Raw genomic sequence first — 18,819 nt, 5'->3', positions numbered from 1 at the left:
AAAAAGAAGCATCTAAGCTAAGGAGCCAGCCAATTTTTGCTTCAGAACACTGGACAGCACTTGTTTATTGGTGGGTGAATTTGTCCACCAATCAGCAAGAACAACCCAGGTTGTTCACTAAAAATGGTCCGGCATCTAAACTTACATTCCTGCTATTTAAATAAAGATATCAAGAGAATGAAGAAACATTGATAATAGGAGTAAATTAGAAATTTCCTTGAAATTGCTGCTCTATCTGAATCATTAAAGAACAAATTTGGGTTCAGTGTCCCTTTAAGTATAGTAATAGTTTTGCAAGGTACAAAAACAGAATACAAACTCAGCGCTTCCAGGTGAAAGAATGCATATAAATGTTGGTTATAACCCGTACGGAATAATGCAGTATAAGAGAATATTGGAAAGTTACTTACTGTAATTAAAAGCACATACAGTATATAACACTTGTCAAATAAAATCCAATCAAATATACTTACTCTCAAAATACATATCAGAACAGATTGCTGAAAGTGCAAGATATAAAAATACAAAGTATTGCTGAAATACCATAAAAGTATAAATCATCTAAAAGTTCCAGAGGTTCAAGCTGAACATAGATGATATTCACTCAGTCGTAGGTGCCGCTCCGTGTAGAAGGGGAATATCTAATTGCATCTTCTAAGCAGTGAACTGTAGAAATCATAGAAGGGGGGCACAAGTGCAAACCACTCTAAGAGTAAACGTTTATTATACCAATATAAGCGCAAATAAAATCAGACTTACAGAAAGTCAATAAGAAAGAGCATTGAAAATAACACTGTGTGGTCCTAGCACGCTTCCAACTCAGCCTCTATTGGAGTCTACTTCATAAGTCCGGGAGAGCAGGCTTGGTAGTAGCCGCAAGAATCCGGAAGCCGTGGAACAGCCGGATCAAACGGTCACAATCAAACTATCCTCTTGTAAAAGTCTGGACATTGCCAGATGACACGCGTCGAGGTCATGTGGGTCACTGACGCTTGCTGATGCCCGGCTGTTCCACGGCTTCTGGATTTCTTGCGGCTACTACCAACGACTGTCACAATTTGGGAACTCTGTCTTGCTTTAAACCCACCTATAAATGTAGGGCAATTCTAAAATGTCAGATGCGACTTCTGTTCCCTGTGCAATTAATGTTGCAGAACCAAGTAAACCATTTCAATAAAGGCAGATTTAACCAGTTTGATCAGATAAATCAGTGGTTTTCAAACCTGCCCTCAGACCTCCCTAACAGGGCACATTGTGAGGATATCTGAACTGGAGCACAGGGGAAATAATCAGCTGATTAGTAACCATGGTTATTTTACCTGCTCTCACACAAGGTAATCCTGAAAACCTGGCCTGTTGGGGAGGCTTGAGAACAGGTTTGAAAACCAGTGAGTGAAAGGACCACTCAATGCAGTAGAATGACATAATTAACAAGTGCATAATTAAAAGACAATAATTTAAAGGGACATTCCAGCCAAAATGGGAATCCACATGGATGTATTTCAGTTTTGAATAGAAGCACTTTTGTAATATGTATTAGCACAAATGCTTCTAATTAAAGCTATAGCTCTCGCAAAAGTGTATTTAAGTATGCTACGTGCACCAGCAGTTTAAATCAGCACTTGCTCAGAGAGCCTAAGGTGCTTGTGCCATCTGGTAATGACTCAATTTGTTAATTGCTAACATAATACAAGCCCCACTGGTGCTCTGAGCAGCTGTAGTATTTAAAATGCTGGTGCACTGAGAATATCTAGCTATGCTTCACATGCACGTGCAGAGAAAAATGCTAACACTAAAACAGTTATAACTTTTTTAGAAGCATTTTTGCCAGTGCATGCATATTGTAAGTATGTTTCTATTCAAAGATGCAATTCATCTATGTGCATTTAAATTTTGACTGGAATGTCCCTTTAACACCTACTCTGAATTTCAAATAAGCAGTAGATTTTTTTTCTCCCATTTTCTGGCCCCCTGTATCATGTGACAGACATCAGCCAATCACAGACTAGTATACATATACCGTGTGAGCTTGTGCACATGCTCAGTAAGATCTTGTTCCCCAGACAGTGTGAATATAAAAAGACTGTGCAAAATTTGATAATGGAAGTAAATTGGAAAGTGTCTTAAAGGGACAATCTAGTCCAAATAAAGCTTTCATGATTCAGATAGGGTAGGTCATTAAAAACAACTTTCTTATTTACTTTTATCATCAAATTTGCTTTGTTCTCTTGGTATTCTTACTTCAAACCTAATTTAGGTAGCCTCATATGCTAATTTCTAAGTCCTTGAAGGCCGCCTCTTATCTGAATGCATTTTGACAGTTTTTCACAGCTAGAGGACGTTAGTTCACGTGTGCCATATTGTTTACATTGTGCTCTTACCCGTGGAGTTACCTAGAAGTCAGCACTAATTGGCTAAAATACAAGCCTGTCAAAAGAACTGAGATAAGGGGGCAGTATGCAGAGGCTTAGATACAAGGTAATCACAGAGGTAAAAAGTGTATTTATATAACAGTGTTGGTTATGCAAAACTGGGGAATTGGTAATAAAGGGATTATCTATCGTTTTAAACAATAACATTTCTAGAGTAGGCTGCATGTTTTGTCTGAATCATAAAATTTAATTTTGACTTGAGTGTCCCTTTAAAGGTATAATAAAATAAATACATTTTTTAACATTTAAAGGGCCATTATAGTAGAAAAATAACATGCTCTAATTTGTTATAGTATGTAGTTTTAAGACTAATGCCCCTGCAACTCTTTGGGGTTAAATGCATAGTAGAAGTACCGCTTGGGATTCGCAGAGCACTGCCAGGTTAAACACATAGAGTTGCAGAGTCACTAGTTTTAAAATTACACACACTAACAGATTAGTCATTTTTTAATTATTTTAATTTTCCCAAAATTGACACAAATAAGAAACTTTCGGCATCAAAAAGCAACAATGAAATAGTAGATGAGATTGAGATGATTCAGTCCTACCACATTATTTTACTATAGAAACTTCACAGGTAATAGCAGACCCTTCTGATTTGATTGGGTAGAGGAACACAGGAAGCAGAGCACAATTTATCATTCATAAGGACTATGGAGCCGATTTATGACGCTGCGAATGCAGCGCGCAAGCCCTGAGGCTCGCCGGAAACAAAAGTTAAGAAACAGCGTTCGTAAGACTAGAAATGCTTGTGCAATGATAAATGCCGACAGCGGATCATGTCCGTCCAATGTTAGATAAATCTACCCCTATGGGTTAGATCCCAATCATTTAGAAAAACGTATCAAATGAATTAGCTGCAAAAATACCTATAGACTTTAGTGAATTGTAATCGACTCCTATATCTGTTAGAGCAGTGTTTCTCAACCGCGGCCCTCAAGTATTTCCAGCAGGTCAGGTTTTTATTATAGCTGACCTAGAGCACAGGTGAAATAATCAGCTGATCAGTAACCATGGTAACCAACCTTCTCTCACTCATCAGCTGATTATTTCACCTGTGCTCGTCTAGTTCAGCTCTAATAAAAACCTGACCTGTTGGAGGTACTTGAGGACCGCGGTTGAGAAAAACTATGTTAGAATATATCTTACACTTCCAGACAGACAGCCGGCTGCCAATAGCTCCTAGTAAAGAAAAAAAAGTACTAATGTACCTAAAACATTATGTATTGAAGGAACCTGAAAGGCAATTGGTTTGTGTAAGCAAATAGTAAATATGAGCAATTAACCTCTTAAGGACATATGACGGAATTTTTCCGTCATAAAACAATTGAGCAAACTAAAAGCTGTGTCCTTAAAGGGTTAAAGGGAAAACCCCACCCACATATTTCTTTCATGATTCAGATAGAACATAACATTTTAAACAACTTTCTAATTTATTTCTCATTGGCTTCTTTCTCTTGGTGTCCTTTGTTGAAGGAGCAGTAATGCACTACTGGTTGCTAGCTGAACACGTCAGGTGAGCCAATCACAAGAGGCATATATGTGCAGCCACCAACCAGCAGCTAGTTTCCAGTATTGCACTGCTGCTCCTGAGCCTATTTAGGTATGTTTTTCAACAAAGGATAGCAAGAGAATAAAGCAAATTCGATAGTATAAATAAATGGGAAAGTTGTTTAAAATTGTATGTTCTGTCTGAATCCTGAAGGAAACATTTTGGTTTCATGTCGCTTTTAAAAGCTACACATTACCACTCTGGGTGTTCATAAACCTTTCATATCACTAACAACAGATGTAAGCCGTGTCATGTTTACAGCTGTATAAGATTTAGTTTCTCAACAAGAAAACACTGTGTGAGTTTTATATAAAGCATTTAGTTATACCTAGTGAAAAAAACTTTCCAATATACCTTAATTATTTATATTGTCCCCTTTTCATGTAATTTAGCTCTGGAATTTGATCATCTGTAATTGCACACAGCTGTCACCTCAAAGCTAACCCTGCTACATATCTTTCCCTGATTGAATTTAGCAGACACCAATTGCAAAACAAAGCCGGGTATACTAACATAATGACACTGGCTAGCTTTCTCAACCGCATACTTAAACCTGGATTGGCTCCTGCAAATGAGGCAAGTGGTCGGTGGAGTTTTGCCTATTGAAAAACAGTTGCAGCAAATAAAATGTTGAGTAGTTTTAAAAATGTTTAGTCTTGGCTGATATTTTATTTTTTTGGAAGACAACAGAAATGTCTTGTAATTACACGGTGTTTACTGTCCCTTTAAGGGGCACACAATGCCTTGCCTACCTACCTCATGTTAAAAAATGTCTCCTAATGCAGAGGGATCAAGATAAATCTCTTTTACCCCACAAAACATGCAAGATTTTGCCAGTAATGTAAGGGGTTTTAAAGTGAATGTGAAGTTTAATGAATAAGTGCCGGTATCTAAAAAATACTCTTAAAAACAGGGGCAGTTATATTCATTAAACTTTGCATTGAAGCTTCTTTTTAAAAATACTTACCTTTTCTTTATTGAAACCAGACCGGCGATCCTCCACCCGCAGCTCCTGCTGTAGTTAGCACAGTAATAACGAATCCGGCTTCCTCCAATCTTGCGTACCCACTTTAACGTCCAGCTCGTGAGGCAACACAACGATTGGAGGAAGCCGGATTCGTCATCGGTCTGCTAAGTACAGCAGGAGCTGTGGTGGAGGATCGCCGCACCCCCCCCCCCCTGCGCGCTTCCATCCCCCGGCGTGTACATTACTAAGACAGGAACCAGATCTTAAGCAATGATGGGCCACCCACCCGCCTCCCTGCTGTGGCTCCCACCCACAAACGATTGGCACAATTGCTGCCGGTGCAGAGAGGACCACAGAGTGGCTCTCTCTGCATCGGTGTGTAAAAAAAAAATGGTATTGCAGGATGCCTCAATATCGAGGCATTACTGCAATACCATGAAAGCGTCTGGAAGCAATCAGGATCACTTCCACCACTTGAAACCGCTGAAAATGTACAGGGTACATCCTTGGTCATTAAGTGACAGTTTTTGTAGGATGTACCCTGTGCGTCCTTGGTCGTTAAAGGGTTAATGATAGTTCTGATATCTGTATTTATATTGTGTACAAGAGTCATTGTTTAATAGTGAGATTAGCAATATTTTTTGTGAAATCTGAACACCATCATGTTTATTAACATGTGAACTAAGAATACATAAAGAATTGCCAAGATATTCTGTGTGAAAGAGTCTACGTTTGGTTTTCAGGAGACTGAGGGGCCGAATTATCAAGATCCGAATGGAGCTTGATGCCCCTGTTTCCGCGCGAGCCTTCAGCCTCGCCGGAAACAGTAGTTATGAAGCAGCGGTCTAAAGACCGCTGCTCCATAACTTGTCCCCCTGCTCTGAGGCTGCGGACATCAATCCGCCCGATCCTATATGATCGGGCTGATTGACATCCCCTGCTAGCGGCCTGTCACGGATACCAGACAGCCAAGGTTAAACTTCCACCCCCTACTACCTAACCCCCCCACCTTTTCTCACAGGATTTGGACCTTGGAGAGCTTACACAAACTCCCAAACTCTTCCTATTGACTGTTCTGCTGTTTGTACTTCTACTGTTTGACAGAAAAAAGAGCTGATCTCTGACTGGGAAAACCCTTTTCGGCTGGCCGGGCTCCTGGAACTGTCGGCCGGCCGCATCACCCCGGAAACACCCTCCTAACCTCTCTCTGGCTAGCCGGGCTCCTGAAACTGCCAGTCGGCGGCATCACCCCAGACACCTGCTAACCTTTACCCTAGTTCGCTCCAGCGGCCATTTGCCCCAGAGCTCCGCTCTTTTGGGGATTGGTAGTTCCTAGGGAGGACCAGAGGTGGGGTGATGGCCGGAAGGGAGCTCCCTTGGGAAACGGGGGTTTTGGACCTGCCCCACCTCCATATATTTACCAGGCTGTCCCCAGTAGCGGATCCTGCTGCTTTTTGGACTGTGGCATCACGGACACCCTGGAAAAGCCACCGCTCCCATGGGATCACCCTGAACCCGCAACCTAAGTACTGTGGGGACTCTATGGGACTGTGGCTCCTATGAAGGCGCCAGACTGTCTGGAGGGGCGGGAATGGCAGGAGATCTGGGAGTCAGATAAGACCCTTTTTGTGTGTATATAAGCAGAGTGTGTTTTCTAATAAAGCAGTTTGTGTTTCTCCTGAATACTAGTCTGTCTAGTTATTTGTGTGGGTTCTGGCTATGATCACTTCTCCCCGCTACATAGCGGCCTGTGCCAGGTATAGGAAGGACCCCTTTGGCGGAGCTACACTTTCCAGCTACACAGCTGCAGGTTCCGGGGAGGAAGCACAACCTTTTGGCGGAGCTACCCAGTCGGGGTAGCCGGTGTTCGTCACACGGCCGATTGGCTGCGAATCTGCAGGGGGCGGCATTGCACAAGCAGTTCACAAGAACTGCTTGTGCAATGATAAATGCCGACAGCGTATGCAGCTATATCGGATCATGTACGCTCGCACCTTAATAAATAGGCCCCTGAGGCTGTGGAATTAGAAAAGTTTAAACATCCTCAGATTTAACTACCGCTGTTGCATTGTCCCTATGCAAAAAGGGGTGTATCATAACAGACACTTAAAGGGACATGATACCTAAATATTGAATCACTTGAAAGTGATGCAGCATTGCTGTTAAAAGCTGACTAGAAAATATCACCTGAACATCTTTATGTAAATAAAGGAAAATACTTTACCTCAATATTTTCTCAGTAGCCACATCCCATTGTAAAGGAAATTTAAGCAGTCATTCAGGATGTTAGTCTTGGGAAGCGTACATCTGGCATGTGCAGGCACAGTCATGTTATTTCCCATCTCATGTTAAGGAAGTTTACTATCAAATCTCACAAGATTTAAGTGAAATCTCATGAGATCACAGTTGATGCAAAGTGTGACACTGCAGTTTTATTTATTAATTAATTAATTGATTTATTTTACCTGCAGCTGACAGTAGCTGAAGGATAATTGTTCGCAGAGCCCTTACTGTTGTGAGATTGGGAACTTGTGAGGTAAATATCTTCCTGTTTTTATGTAAAGATGCTCAGGTGATATTTTCTCGTCAGTGTTTTTAGCTATGCTGCATCACTTTCAGAGGATTTAGCATATGGGTATTATGTCCTATTAAAGGGACATGATAACAAACTTTTTTCATATTAAAGTGATAAACAACTTTATATTTTGCCAGTCGATGAGTAATTTAAAAATATTAGTTTAATTGATGAAAAAAAATAAATTTAAAACACTTTAGTAACTTTGATATAACTGCTACCTTGCTAGTGCACTCTCCGGCAGCCCCTACACCAAGACACTCCCCCCCCCCCTAGACGTTTTCGCCGTTGACCAATTAAAATCCTGGTAATTTGGCATGTTTAATGTAAAAAAAAAAAAAACTGGATCTTTTGCTCATGCGTTACCAACGTCATGCCCAAAAGATCTGTGCTTTTTTTACATTGAAGCATAGCACAACTTGGATTGGAACGGCGAAAACGTCAGAGAAAAAAAAAAAAGGTCTTAGTGCCGGGGCTGCCGGGGCGTGCAGTAGCAAGGTAGTAGTTATATTAAAGTTACTAAACTATGTTTTAAATTTAATTTTTTTCATCAATTAAACTAATATTATTTTTAAATTACTCGACTGGCAAAATATGACGTTGTTTAATTTACCATCACTTTAAAGAGGGCATTTCAAGTGTTTCAGTTTTTATTTTGTTAAAAAAACATATGTTTCAGTCCTGAATAAAGCAGCGTTGTGTTTGCATAAAGATGTGTCCCGCTCCAACAGTAAAACAGGAACATCCCAATCGCAAAATGCATATACTTCTGCACATGCTCAGTAGGCGCTGGAGAATCAGAAAGTGTGAATATATTATGCACCTTTTGTTAATAGAAGTATATTGGAAAGTTGTTTTTTTTTTAATTGCAAGTTTTATCTAAATCACAAAACTTTATATTTTTGCTGTGTAAATACGTATGATCAAATCTTTTTCGGTATAATGTTCCTTTAAACCTTGCGATATAAAGGTTTTATCCGTTTTTTTTATAAAATATTGGATTCGCTTTGATTTGAAAACCACGTGAGGAGCTTGACACTGAAATTGTGATCGGATGGAATGGGGCTATATCTCCTTTGTTTTTTTGAGATCTCAAGAAAAAAGAATATATTGTTCATGTGGCTTTCACTTACTTTGCAACATCAGTTATTTAAAGGGACACAAAACTCAATTTTTTCTTTTTCTTTCATGAAAAAAAAAAAGTTTCCAATTTACTTCTCTTATCACATTTTGCTTCATTCTCTTGTTATTCTTTGTTGAAGAGATATGCAAATAGGAAGCACTACATGACAGGAAATAGTGCTGCTATCTAGTGCTCTTGCTAATGTATACGATTGTTGCAAAACTGCTGCAGACACGTGCACACTCCTGAACTGACCTTCATGCTTTTCAACAAAGAACAGCAAGAAAATGAAGAACATTGGATAATAGAAGTAAATTAAAAAGTTGTTTTGAATTTTGTATGTTCTATCTGATACATGAAAGATTTGTTTGGGGATTTATGTCTCTTTAATGAAAAGTTAGATTTCATAGCTATTCTTCTGGACACAAGCCACAGACGTGCTCCGTAAAGTTTATGGTACTTTTTTCTCTGGAGCAGATGTTACTGGGGTTATCTGATGCCTTTCAGATCTGGGTACGGAAACTGACACCAGTTCCTTTCATTCTTCGCTCATATTCCTCTTCAAATATTTCATTTTGCGCAACAAAAAAGTGTTTTTTCCAGTCTCCTACAATACCTAGAAAACAGGGGTACATTTTATGTTTATTCTTCCTATAGAAATGAAACGTAAAAAGCCTCTCTTCTTCTTCTTTACTGGGTCTTGAACATTGGACGTACCTTTTCTCATAAAGGGAGAAACAGAGTGATCCATTACAAAAGAAGGGATGGTGCTGTAATTGGCCATTGGATTGTCTTTCATGGCTTTGAAGGATGAGTGCTCATAGATCTTCTCAAGAACTTCCTCCGACAACTCCTTCCCGAGGAATCTCATGACCTTCCTGATCTCTTGTCTTGTATCCTACCAAAGATAAATGAATGTTGAAGGCATCAAAAACTGAGGAACATGTTCAGATCTTTATTTACTCACTTGAATCATGTCCTCATAGAAAATAAATAGTATTTGGTGTTCATCTTTTGCTTTCCACCAACTAATGACATGGTCAAACCAACTTCCCCAGGGCACTGTAACAAAAGACAAATGTTTTACCACTTCTTTAAGAGTTGACTTTAAGTATTTTGTATATTACACGTTTACTTATATTTTGCTTTATGTTGACTCTATAGGGCTTTTATATCCCCTAAGTGCAAGATCCTTAATTAAAAACTAAAAGAGCAACAGGTTTTTTACATTGGCCAAGAATGGACTCACCCTGGCCAGAGAGAAAGGCTGCGAAATAAGAATCCCAACTCCCTGGATCTGGAAGACCCTTGTTCATTCTTTGGAAGTGAAAGTAGGAGACCATGGAATCCTTGGCATTCCTAGCAACATATATAACCTGCAGGAGGAGAGAGGAAAGAAGGTGCTAAAGATAAAACTGTGAGAGAAAAAATGAAAAATAATCATGCAATTAAAAGCGGTTCTCTGATGAAGCACATGCGCGAAACGCGTCAGATCTGCAGGAGTTACCTGTTGAGCTTATAGATCTGTAATAATAAACTTAAGTTTTGGATTTAAAGTGGTGACCTCATTGTTCCTTCTACCATCTGTTAAATGAAAAGAGCACAGCCTTAAACATCTCAATGCAGAATAGAGCTTCCTGTTAAAAGTATTTAAAGGGACACTAGTGTTATACATGCTGTCTCCATCTGCATTATATAAATATCTGTCTGCATTAGAGTGATCTCCTAACTACTGATTATAAGGACAGGCTCATACAGGCATTTGCGTCTAATACAGGATATTGAGACATGTCTTAGGTGTTTAATGTTGGGTGACCTCCTGACCACTGATTATCAGCAAAGGCTCAGACAGTGCTGTTTTCTTTTCAATGCCTTGATGCCCTGACCACTGATTATCAGGAAGGGCTCAGACAGTGCTGTTTTCTATTCAGTACCTTTATGTACTGACCGCTGATTATCAGGAAGGGCTCAGACAGTGCTGTTTTCTATTCAATGCCTTGATGCCCTGACCGTTGATTTCCAGGAAAGGCTCAGACAGTGCTGTTTTCTATTCAGTACCTTGATGTCCTGACCGCTGATTATCAGGAAGGGCTCTAACAGTTCTGGTTCTTATTCAGTGCCTTGATGCCCTGACCGTTGATTATCAGGAAGGGCTCAGACAGTGCTGTTTTCTTTTCAATGCCTTGATGCCCTGACCGTTGATTACCAGGAAAGGCTCAGACAGTGCTGTTTTCTTTTCAATGCCTTGATGCCCTGACCATTGATTACCAGGAAAGGCTCAGAGAGTGCTGTTTTCTATTCAGTGCCTTGATGTCCTGACCGCTGATTATCCGGAAGGGCTCAAACAGTTCTGGCTTCTATTCAATGCCTTGATGCCCTGACCACTGATTATCAGGAAGGGCTCAGCCAGTGCTGTTTTCTATTCAGTGCCTTGATGAACTGACTGCTGATTATCAGGACAGGCTAAAACAATATTGGGTGTTAGAGCAGTACATTATCAAAACAGAACCAAATAGTGCTGGATCTTTTTCTTTCTTTCTTTTATTTTTTTGTTTGAAAATCCAAAAATGAAAAAAAAAAACAATGGTTGTTACAAACAAGAAAACAATAATAATAAAGTTATTGAACAGCAACATTTAGATTTTCAAGATATGGATGTATGAATTAAACCAAGCAAAAGTAAATAAACTTTTATACGTTAATAACTTTGTATCTTATTTTATACGTTAAAGGGACGTTGTACACTAGATTTTTCTTTGCATAAATGTTTTGTAGATGATCCATATATATAGCCCATCTGAGAGGGTTTTTGTAACAATGTACAGTTTTGATTTTTTTTAATAACATTGTGCTGATTTTCAGACTCCTAACCAAGCCCCAACGTATCAGTTGTATACTGAAGTCTACAGATTCCTGCTTGCTCCTGTTTGTATAATCTGGCTTTTCATATGAAAGGGAGAGGGGAGGGGGAGTGTCTGCTCATCCTGATTTCCAGCCCCTTTCAGTGGGTGTCCCAGCCTAACCTCATCAACAGAGCTAAACTGGGAGCTTTTAAGGAAGTTTTTAAAAGGTTTTATACTGGATTTTTAGATCAGTAACTGTGCATATTTTACTTTATAGTGGTGTCTAACACAGGCAGTTATATGAAAATTGGTGTATACTGTCCCTTTAAATCTTCAAAATATCTTATTATGTATCTTCTATATTCCTTGTTATATATATATATCATATATTATATATGGCTGCAAAAGGGAAACCATCCCAAATCACCCTTTCTGTCACCTCGAAAAGGATAAAAAAAGGAAACATAGCAAACCAAATCTTCTCTCCAAACCCTTCTGTCACTATTAAATTAACTTTAAAGGGACATTCTACACCAGAATTGTTATTGTTTTAAAAGATAGATAATCCGTTTATTACCCATTCCCCAGTTTTGCATAACCAACACAGTTATATTAATATTGGTTTTACCTCTGTGATTATCTTGTATCTAAGCCTCTGCAAACTGCCCCTTTATTTCAGTTCTTTTGACAGACTTGCATTTTAGTCAATCAGTGCTTGCTCCCAGGTAATTTCACGTGCATGAGCACAGTGTTATCTATATGAAACACATGAACTAACACCCTCTAGTGGTGAAAAACCTATTAAAATGCATTCTTAAGAGGCGGCCTTCAAGGTCTAAGAAATTAGCATATGAACCTCCTAGGTTTAGCTTTCAACTAAGAAAACCAAGAGAACAAAGCAAAATTGGTGCTAAAAGTAAATTGGAAAATTGTTTAAAATTACATGCCCTATCAGAATCATGACAGTTTATTTTGGACTAGACTGTCTGTCCCTTTAAGGGAAACCATCCTGAATCTGAAAGAATATTTCCCTATTATCGACTAACTTTCTCAAAAAATCAAAAGAAAATGTAATTTAAAGGGACAGTCTAGGCCAAAATAAACTTTCATGATTCAGATAGAGCATGTAATTGTAAACCATTTTCCAATTTACTTTTATCACCAATTTTGCTTTGTTCTCTTGGTATTCTTAGTTGAAAGCTTAACCTAGGAGGTTCATATGCTAATTTCTTAGACCTTGAAGGCCACCTCTTTTCAGAATGCATTTTAACAGTTTTTCACCACTAGAGGGTGTTAGTTCACGTATTTCATATAGATAACACTGCTCGTGCACGTGAAGTTATCTGGGAGCAGGAACTGATTGGCTAAACTGCAAGTCTGTCAAAAGAACTGAAATAAAGGGGCAGTTTGCAGAGGCTTAGATACAAGATAATCACAGAGGTTAAAAGTATTTCTTCTATAAGGTACGACGAGTCCACGGATTCATACTTTACTTGTGGGATATTATCCTCCTGCTAACAGGAAGTGACAAAGAGCACCACAGCAGAGCTGTCTATATCAGTGATTTTCAACCTTTTTTCTGCCGTGGCACACTTTTTTACATTAAAAAGTCCTGCGGAACACCACCATCCCAAAATTTTACAAAATCACACATTGTAGCCTAATACAGCATATATATATATATATATATATATATATATATATATATATATACACACACACAGTACTGTGCTGTCATGCCATGCCTTCTACAAACTATACATGACATATTGACATTAATTCGCAAACAATCATAATGATTGTCTGTGAATGAATGAATGTCAATATGTCATGGTTGTAAATGATGCCTGATGAGCCTTTCACATACCTCCCAATATTTCAAAATTTGAAAGAGGGACATCCCCACACTGGGAAAAGTCCCCCCCCCCCGCGCACCGGGAAAAGTGTTATCTGTGGAGCACAAGATTATATGTGGAGCACCCCCCTCTTCCTATCCAGTGAGTCTCCAGTCCTCCAGTCATGTTCCTTGTGCTGAGAAGGAACGTGAGTGACTTGACCTGGCTGGAACTGTTCTGGAGGAGGAGCAAAGCTGCGCCAGCATGCATGGGGGATTGAAGTGTCGCATGGTGCTGAGTGTAGAGCCGGCACTAGGCACGTGTTGTGGTGGGTGGGGGTTCCTTCCAAGTGTGAACACGGGTCAGGGAGTCGAGCTGTCACTGCACAGTTACCCTCAGTCATCATCTCACTCAAAATAAAAAAAAGGCCCAGAATAAAAAACAAGCAAAATTTTAAAAATACGGCACACCTGAGGATCTCTCACGGCACACTGGTTGAAAAACACTGGTCTATATAGCTCCTCCCTTAGCTCCACCCCCAGTCATTATCTTTGCCTACTCTAAGTACTAGGAAGGGTAAAGTGAAAGAGGTGATAAAATATTAGTTTTTAATTTCTTCAAGCAAGAGTTTGTTATTTTAAATGGTACTGGTGTGTACTATTTACTCTCAGACAGCAGATGGATGAAGACTGCTGCCTGGAGGATGATGATCTTAGCATTTGTAACTAAGATCCAGTGCTGTTCCCACAGAGGCTGAGGAGTACAGGAAACTTCAGTGTGAGGAACGTTTTCATGCTATACAGCAATGAGGTATGTTCAGTCATATTTTTCTGGAGAGACTGTGTTAACTCAGATAGGCTGACAGTATCCCCATTAGGGGAAGGGTAAGCAGTAATCCTAAGAGCTAATAAGAAGGGCATTACTAAGCTTGCATAAGGGGCTGATTACAAAAATGGTTGACACTGAGTTGTAAATGTTTGTGGGCAAACGTTTTTATGAACTGGGAGTGCTGTTAACGTTTGTGGGCAATAACGTTTTGGTCAACTTTATTGAGGGTACACGGCTTTTTTTTTGGGTCTCAGAACCCACATGGCTAGTTAAAACCGCTCTGGTGCGGTTCTTTGAGGCTGTAGAGACATTGAGTGGGATGGGCGGGGCCTATTTTTGTGCCTCAGATGCGCAGTCAATTTCTCTCAGCAAGCAGCAAGCTCTAACTCCTGAGGGCCCTGGTGGATGTTTTGGGCCAAATCGAAGCTTTAACCCAACATTTACTATCCCTGAGGGCAGGTAGGGCCACAGCAGGGCTGTGGCAAGGTGCTGAGGGTGTTTTTTTCCAGATTTAGGCCTAATTTCAATCCGGTTTGCACATTAAAGGCTTAAATGTTATAATTCCTTGTGGGGCAATCTTAACTACACATATTGTGTCTGCAAAATTTTGCAAAATTTAGTGCATTTTAAGGCTGTTTTGCAGAACGTGTATGCTTTTCTCTTGCAAGGTGTATCCAGTCCACGGATTCATCCTTACTTGTGGGATATTCTCATTCCCCACAGGAAGTGGCAAAGAGAGCACACAGCAGAGCTGTCCATATAGCTCCCCCTCTAGCTCCGCCCCCCAGTCATTCTCTTTGCCGCTCTAACAGATAGGGCATCTCCACTGGAGGGTAAAGTGAATGTCGTGTTAGATTTGTAGTTTTATATCTTCAATCAAAAGTTTGTTATTTTTAAATAGTACCGGTTTGTGCTATTTACTCTCTGGCAGAAATGTGATGAAGAATTGAAGCCTATTGGGCTGGGGTGCAGTCTGGAATTCCCTGAAAGCACAGGGTTTGTGGACTCAGGAGGAGGCTCTCCTCCCGATAAATATTCTAGAACTGAGAGCGATATTCAACGCGCTTCAGGCGTGGCCTCAGCTGGCTTCGGCCAGATTCATAAGATTCCAGTCGGACAATATCACAACTGTAGCATATATCAATCATCAGGGGGAACAAAGAGTTCTCTAGCGATGATAGAGGTTACCAAAATAATTTGATGGGCAGAGACTGACTCTTGCCATCTATCAGCAATCTATATCCCAGGAGTGGAGAACTGGGAAGCAGATTTTCTAAGTCGTCAGACTTTTCATCCAGGGGAGTGGGAACTCCATCCGGAGGTGTTTGCACAATTGATTCAGCATTGGGGCACACCAGAATTGGATCTGATGGCGTCTCATCAGAACGCCAAACTTCCTCGTTATGGGTCCAGGTCAATGGATCCTCAGGCAGTACTGATAGATGTTCTAGCAGTACCCTGGTCGTTCAACCTGGCTTATGTATTTCCACCATTTCCTCTCCTTCCTTGTTTGATTGCCAGAATCAAACAGGACAGAGCTTCTGTGATTTTGATAGCACCTGCGTGGCCACGCAGGGCTTGGTATGCAGACCTGGTGGACATGTCATCTCTTCCACCATGGACTCTACCACTGAGACAGGACCTTCTGATTCAAGGTCCGTTCCAGCATCCAAATCTAATTTCTCTGCGACTGACTGCTTGGAGATTGAACGCTTGATCTTATCCAAGCATGGGTTCTCTGAGTCGGTCATAGATACCTTGATTCAGGCTTGAAAGCCTGTCACCAGGAAAATTTATCATAAGATATGGCGTAAATATCTTTATTGGTGCGAATCCAAAGGCTACTCATGGAGTAAGATCAGGATTCCTAGGATTATGTCCTTTCTCCAAGAAGGATTGGAGAAGGGGCTGTCAGCTAGTTCCTTAAAGGGACAGATATCTGCTTTATCAATTCTTCTGCACAAGCGTCTGGCAGATGTTCCAGACGTTCAGTCGTTCTGTCAGGCTTTAGTTCAGTAGCGCTGCGGAATCTGTTTAGCGCTGCGGAATCTGTTGGCGCTCTACAAATAAACGATAATAATAACCGATAATAATAATCAAGCCTGTGTTTAAACCTGTTGCTCCGCCATGGAGTTTGAATTTAGTTCAAAATGTTCTTCAAGGGGTTCCGTTTGAACCTATGCATTCCATAGATATTAAGCTTATGTCTTGGAAAGTTCTGTTTTTAGTTGCTATCTCTTCGGCTCGAAGAGTTTCTGAACTATCTGCATTGCAATGCGACTCGCCTTATCTTGTTTTCCATGCTGATAAGGTAGTTTTGCGTACCAAACCTGGATTCCTTCCTAAGGTTGTTACTAATAGGAATATCAATCAGGAAATTGTTGTTCCTTCTCTGTGTCCTAATCCTTCCTCTAAGAAGGAGCGTTGGTTGCACAACTTGGACGTGGTTCGTGCTTTTTGAAGTTTTACTTGCAAGCAACCAAAGATTTTCGTCAAACATCTTCTTTGTTTGTTATCTATGCTGGAAAACGTAGAGGTCAAAAAGCTATGGCTACCTCTCTTTTTGGCTGAAAAGCATCATCCGTTTGGCATACGAGACTGCTGGACAGCAGCCTCCTGAAAGGATTATAGCTCACTCTACTAGAGCGGTGGCTTCCACATGGGCTTTTAAAAATGATGCTTCTGTTGAACAGATTTGTAAGGCTGCGACTTGGTCTTCGCTTCATACCTTTTCCAAATTTTACAAATTTGATACTTTTGCTTCTTCGGAGGCTATTTTTGGGAGAAAAGTTCTTCAAGCAGTGGTGCCTTCTGTTTAACCATCTGTCTTGTCCCTCCCGTTCATCCGTGTCCTGTAGCTTTGGTATTGTATCCCACAAGTAAAGGATGAATCCGTGGACTCGTCGTACCTTATAGAAGAAAAGTAAATTTATGCTTACCTGATAAATTAATTTCTTCTATGGTACGACGAGTCCACGGCCCGCCCTGTCATTTTAATTCACATTATATTTTTTGATTTTAAACTTCAGTCACCTTGTAGTTTCTCCTTTTTCTTCCTGTACCTTCAGTCGAATGACTGGAGGGTGGAGCTAAGGGAGGAGCTATATAGACAGCTCTGCTGTGGTGCTCTTTGCCACTTCCTGTTAGCAGGAGGATAATATCCCACAAGTAAAGGATGAATCCGTGGACTCGTCGTACCATAGAAGAAATTAATTTATCAGGTAAACATAAATGTACTTATTATTATAACTGTGTTGGTTATGCAAAACTGGGGAATGGGTAATAAAGGGATTATCTATCTTTTAAAACAATAACAATTCTGGTGTAGACTGTCCCTTTAACATTAGGGGGTAATTGTGTGATCAACCTATACAATTTTATTAAAATATTTGTCGATACTCAGATAAAATGGATGTATCACATTGTCAGTAATCGCCTGTATTTATATCTTAGTTATAAGTTTAGAATACTGGGCACTTTTGCCCCCCAATATTCAGATAGAGCATGTTATTTTAAACAACTTTCTAATTTACTTGTACTATCTAATTTGATTTGTTCTCTTGGTATCCTTTGTTGAAAATGATACTTAGGTAGGCTCAGGAGCTGCTGACTGGTGGCTGCACATACATGCTTCATGTTGCATGGTGTCTCTAAAACAAAGGATTCCAAGAGAATGAAGCAAATTAGATAATAGAAGTAAATTGGAAAATTGTTTAAAATAACATGCTCTATCTGAATCATGAAAGAAAATGTTTGTGTTTCAAGGCCATTTAAATGTGATAATATCCTGACTGCACTTTACTGGTACAGACAAATTTACTTCTTACCTTACAATTCTGTTCCCAGATTGATGGGGGGATCAGTTGAACAGGAAGGTGGCTTTTTAGAATTCGAGGTGGGTCCATCTCTTCAGCCAGCTGCAGCCCTGATTTTAAGATTGGGAATATTGTATATCAGTAAGTAGATCATTAAAGGGACATTAAACACTTTGAGATGTAATATAAAAAAGGTTATATCGTATAAATAATTAAAAAAACCTCTACTATATACTTTATTTATTTTGTCCCCATTTCCTGTAATCTATTCTGAGATTGTGAGCTTTTCAGTTCCTTTTAGAAATGGAAGTGCAGAACATTGTTATATTCCACACAGCCATTGGCCACACACTCTAGTGACCTATTTATAACTGTCCCTAATTGGCCACAGCAGAGAAAGTAACCTAAGTTAAAACATGGCAACTCCCATTGTTTTATAGACATTAAAACTTTACACTTATTTTGTGAATATTTAAAGTGAATGTAAATTTTGATGTTAAAGTGCCCAGTTTTAAAAAATTTGATTAAAAACAGGGGCACTTTAATTCATTAAAATTTACATTTCACTCCTGTTGTGAAAAAAAACGTACTTTTTAAACTTGACAGCAGCTCCAGCTTCCTCTGGTCGTTGCAAGCCATTTCTGATGTCAGAAATGATGGATAGGTCATCCTCCAATCATGGCAGGAGTGATATGTAAATTTTGATGAATTAAAGTGCCCCTGTTTTTAATTGAATTTTTAAAAAACAGGCACTTTAGCATAAAAATTTACATTCACTTTAAACAATTAATAAAACTTTAAAAAATACATCTACGTGTTATTATCAGACTAATCTTCTCTTTGATTGCA

General features: G+C 39.6%; 1 protein-coding gene across 1 annotated transcript in view; it reads right to left on the bottom strand.

Moving 5' to 3' along the window:
- Positions 1-8,365: 8,365 nt before the first annotated feature.
- Positions 8,366-18,819, bottom strand: part of LOC128642101 (sulfotransferase 1C1) — a 68,370-nt gene continuing 57,916 nt past the window's right edge. The window contains exons 4-8 of the mRNA XM_053694762.1: positions 17,983-18,080; positions 9,899-10,025; positions 9,617-9,711; positions 9,367-9,547; positions 8,366-9,265 (exon numbers count right to left, since the gene is read on the bottom strand). Coding sequence (XP_053550737.1) covers positions 9,153-9,265; positions 9,367-9,547; positions 9,617-9,711; positions 9,899-10,025; positions 17,983-18,080 — 614 coding nt within the window. The 3' untranslated portion in view covers positions 8,366-9,152. The remainder of the gene's footprint in view (positions 9,266-9,366; positions 9,548-9,616; positions 9,712-9,898; positions 10,026-17,982; positions 18,081-18,819) is intronic.

The sequence above is a fragment of the Bombina bombina genome, chromosome 11 (assembly GCF_027579735.1).
Source record: "Bombina bombina isolate aBomBom1 chromosome 11, aBomBom1.pri, whole genome shotgun sequence".
NCBI lineage: Eukaryota > Metazoa > Chordata > Amphibia > Anura > Bombinatoridae > Bombina > Bombina bombina.
The sequence above is the reverse complement of the archived record's forward strand: the minus strand, read 5'-3'. Positions and strand labels throughout refer to the sequence as shown.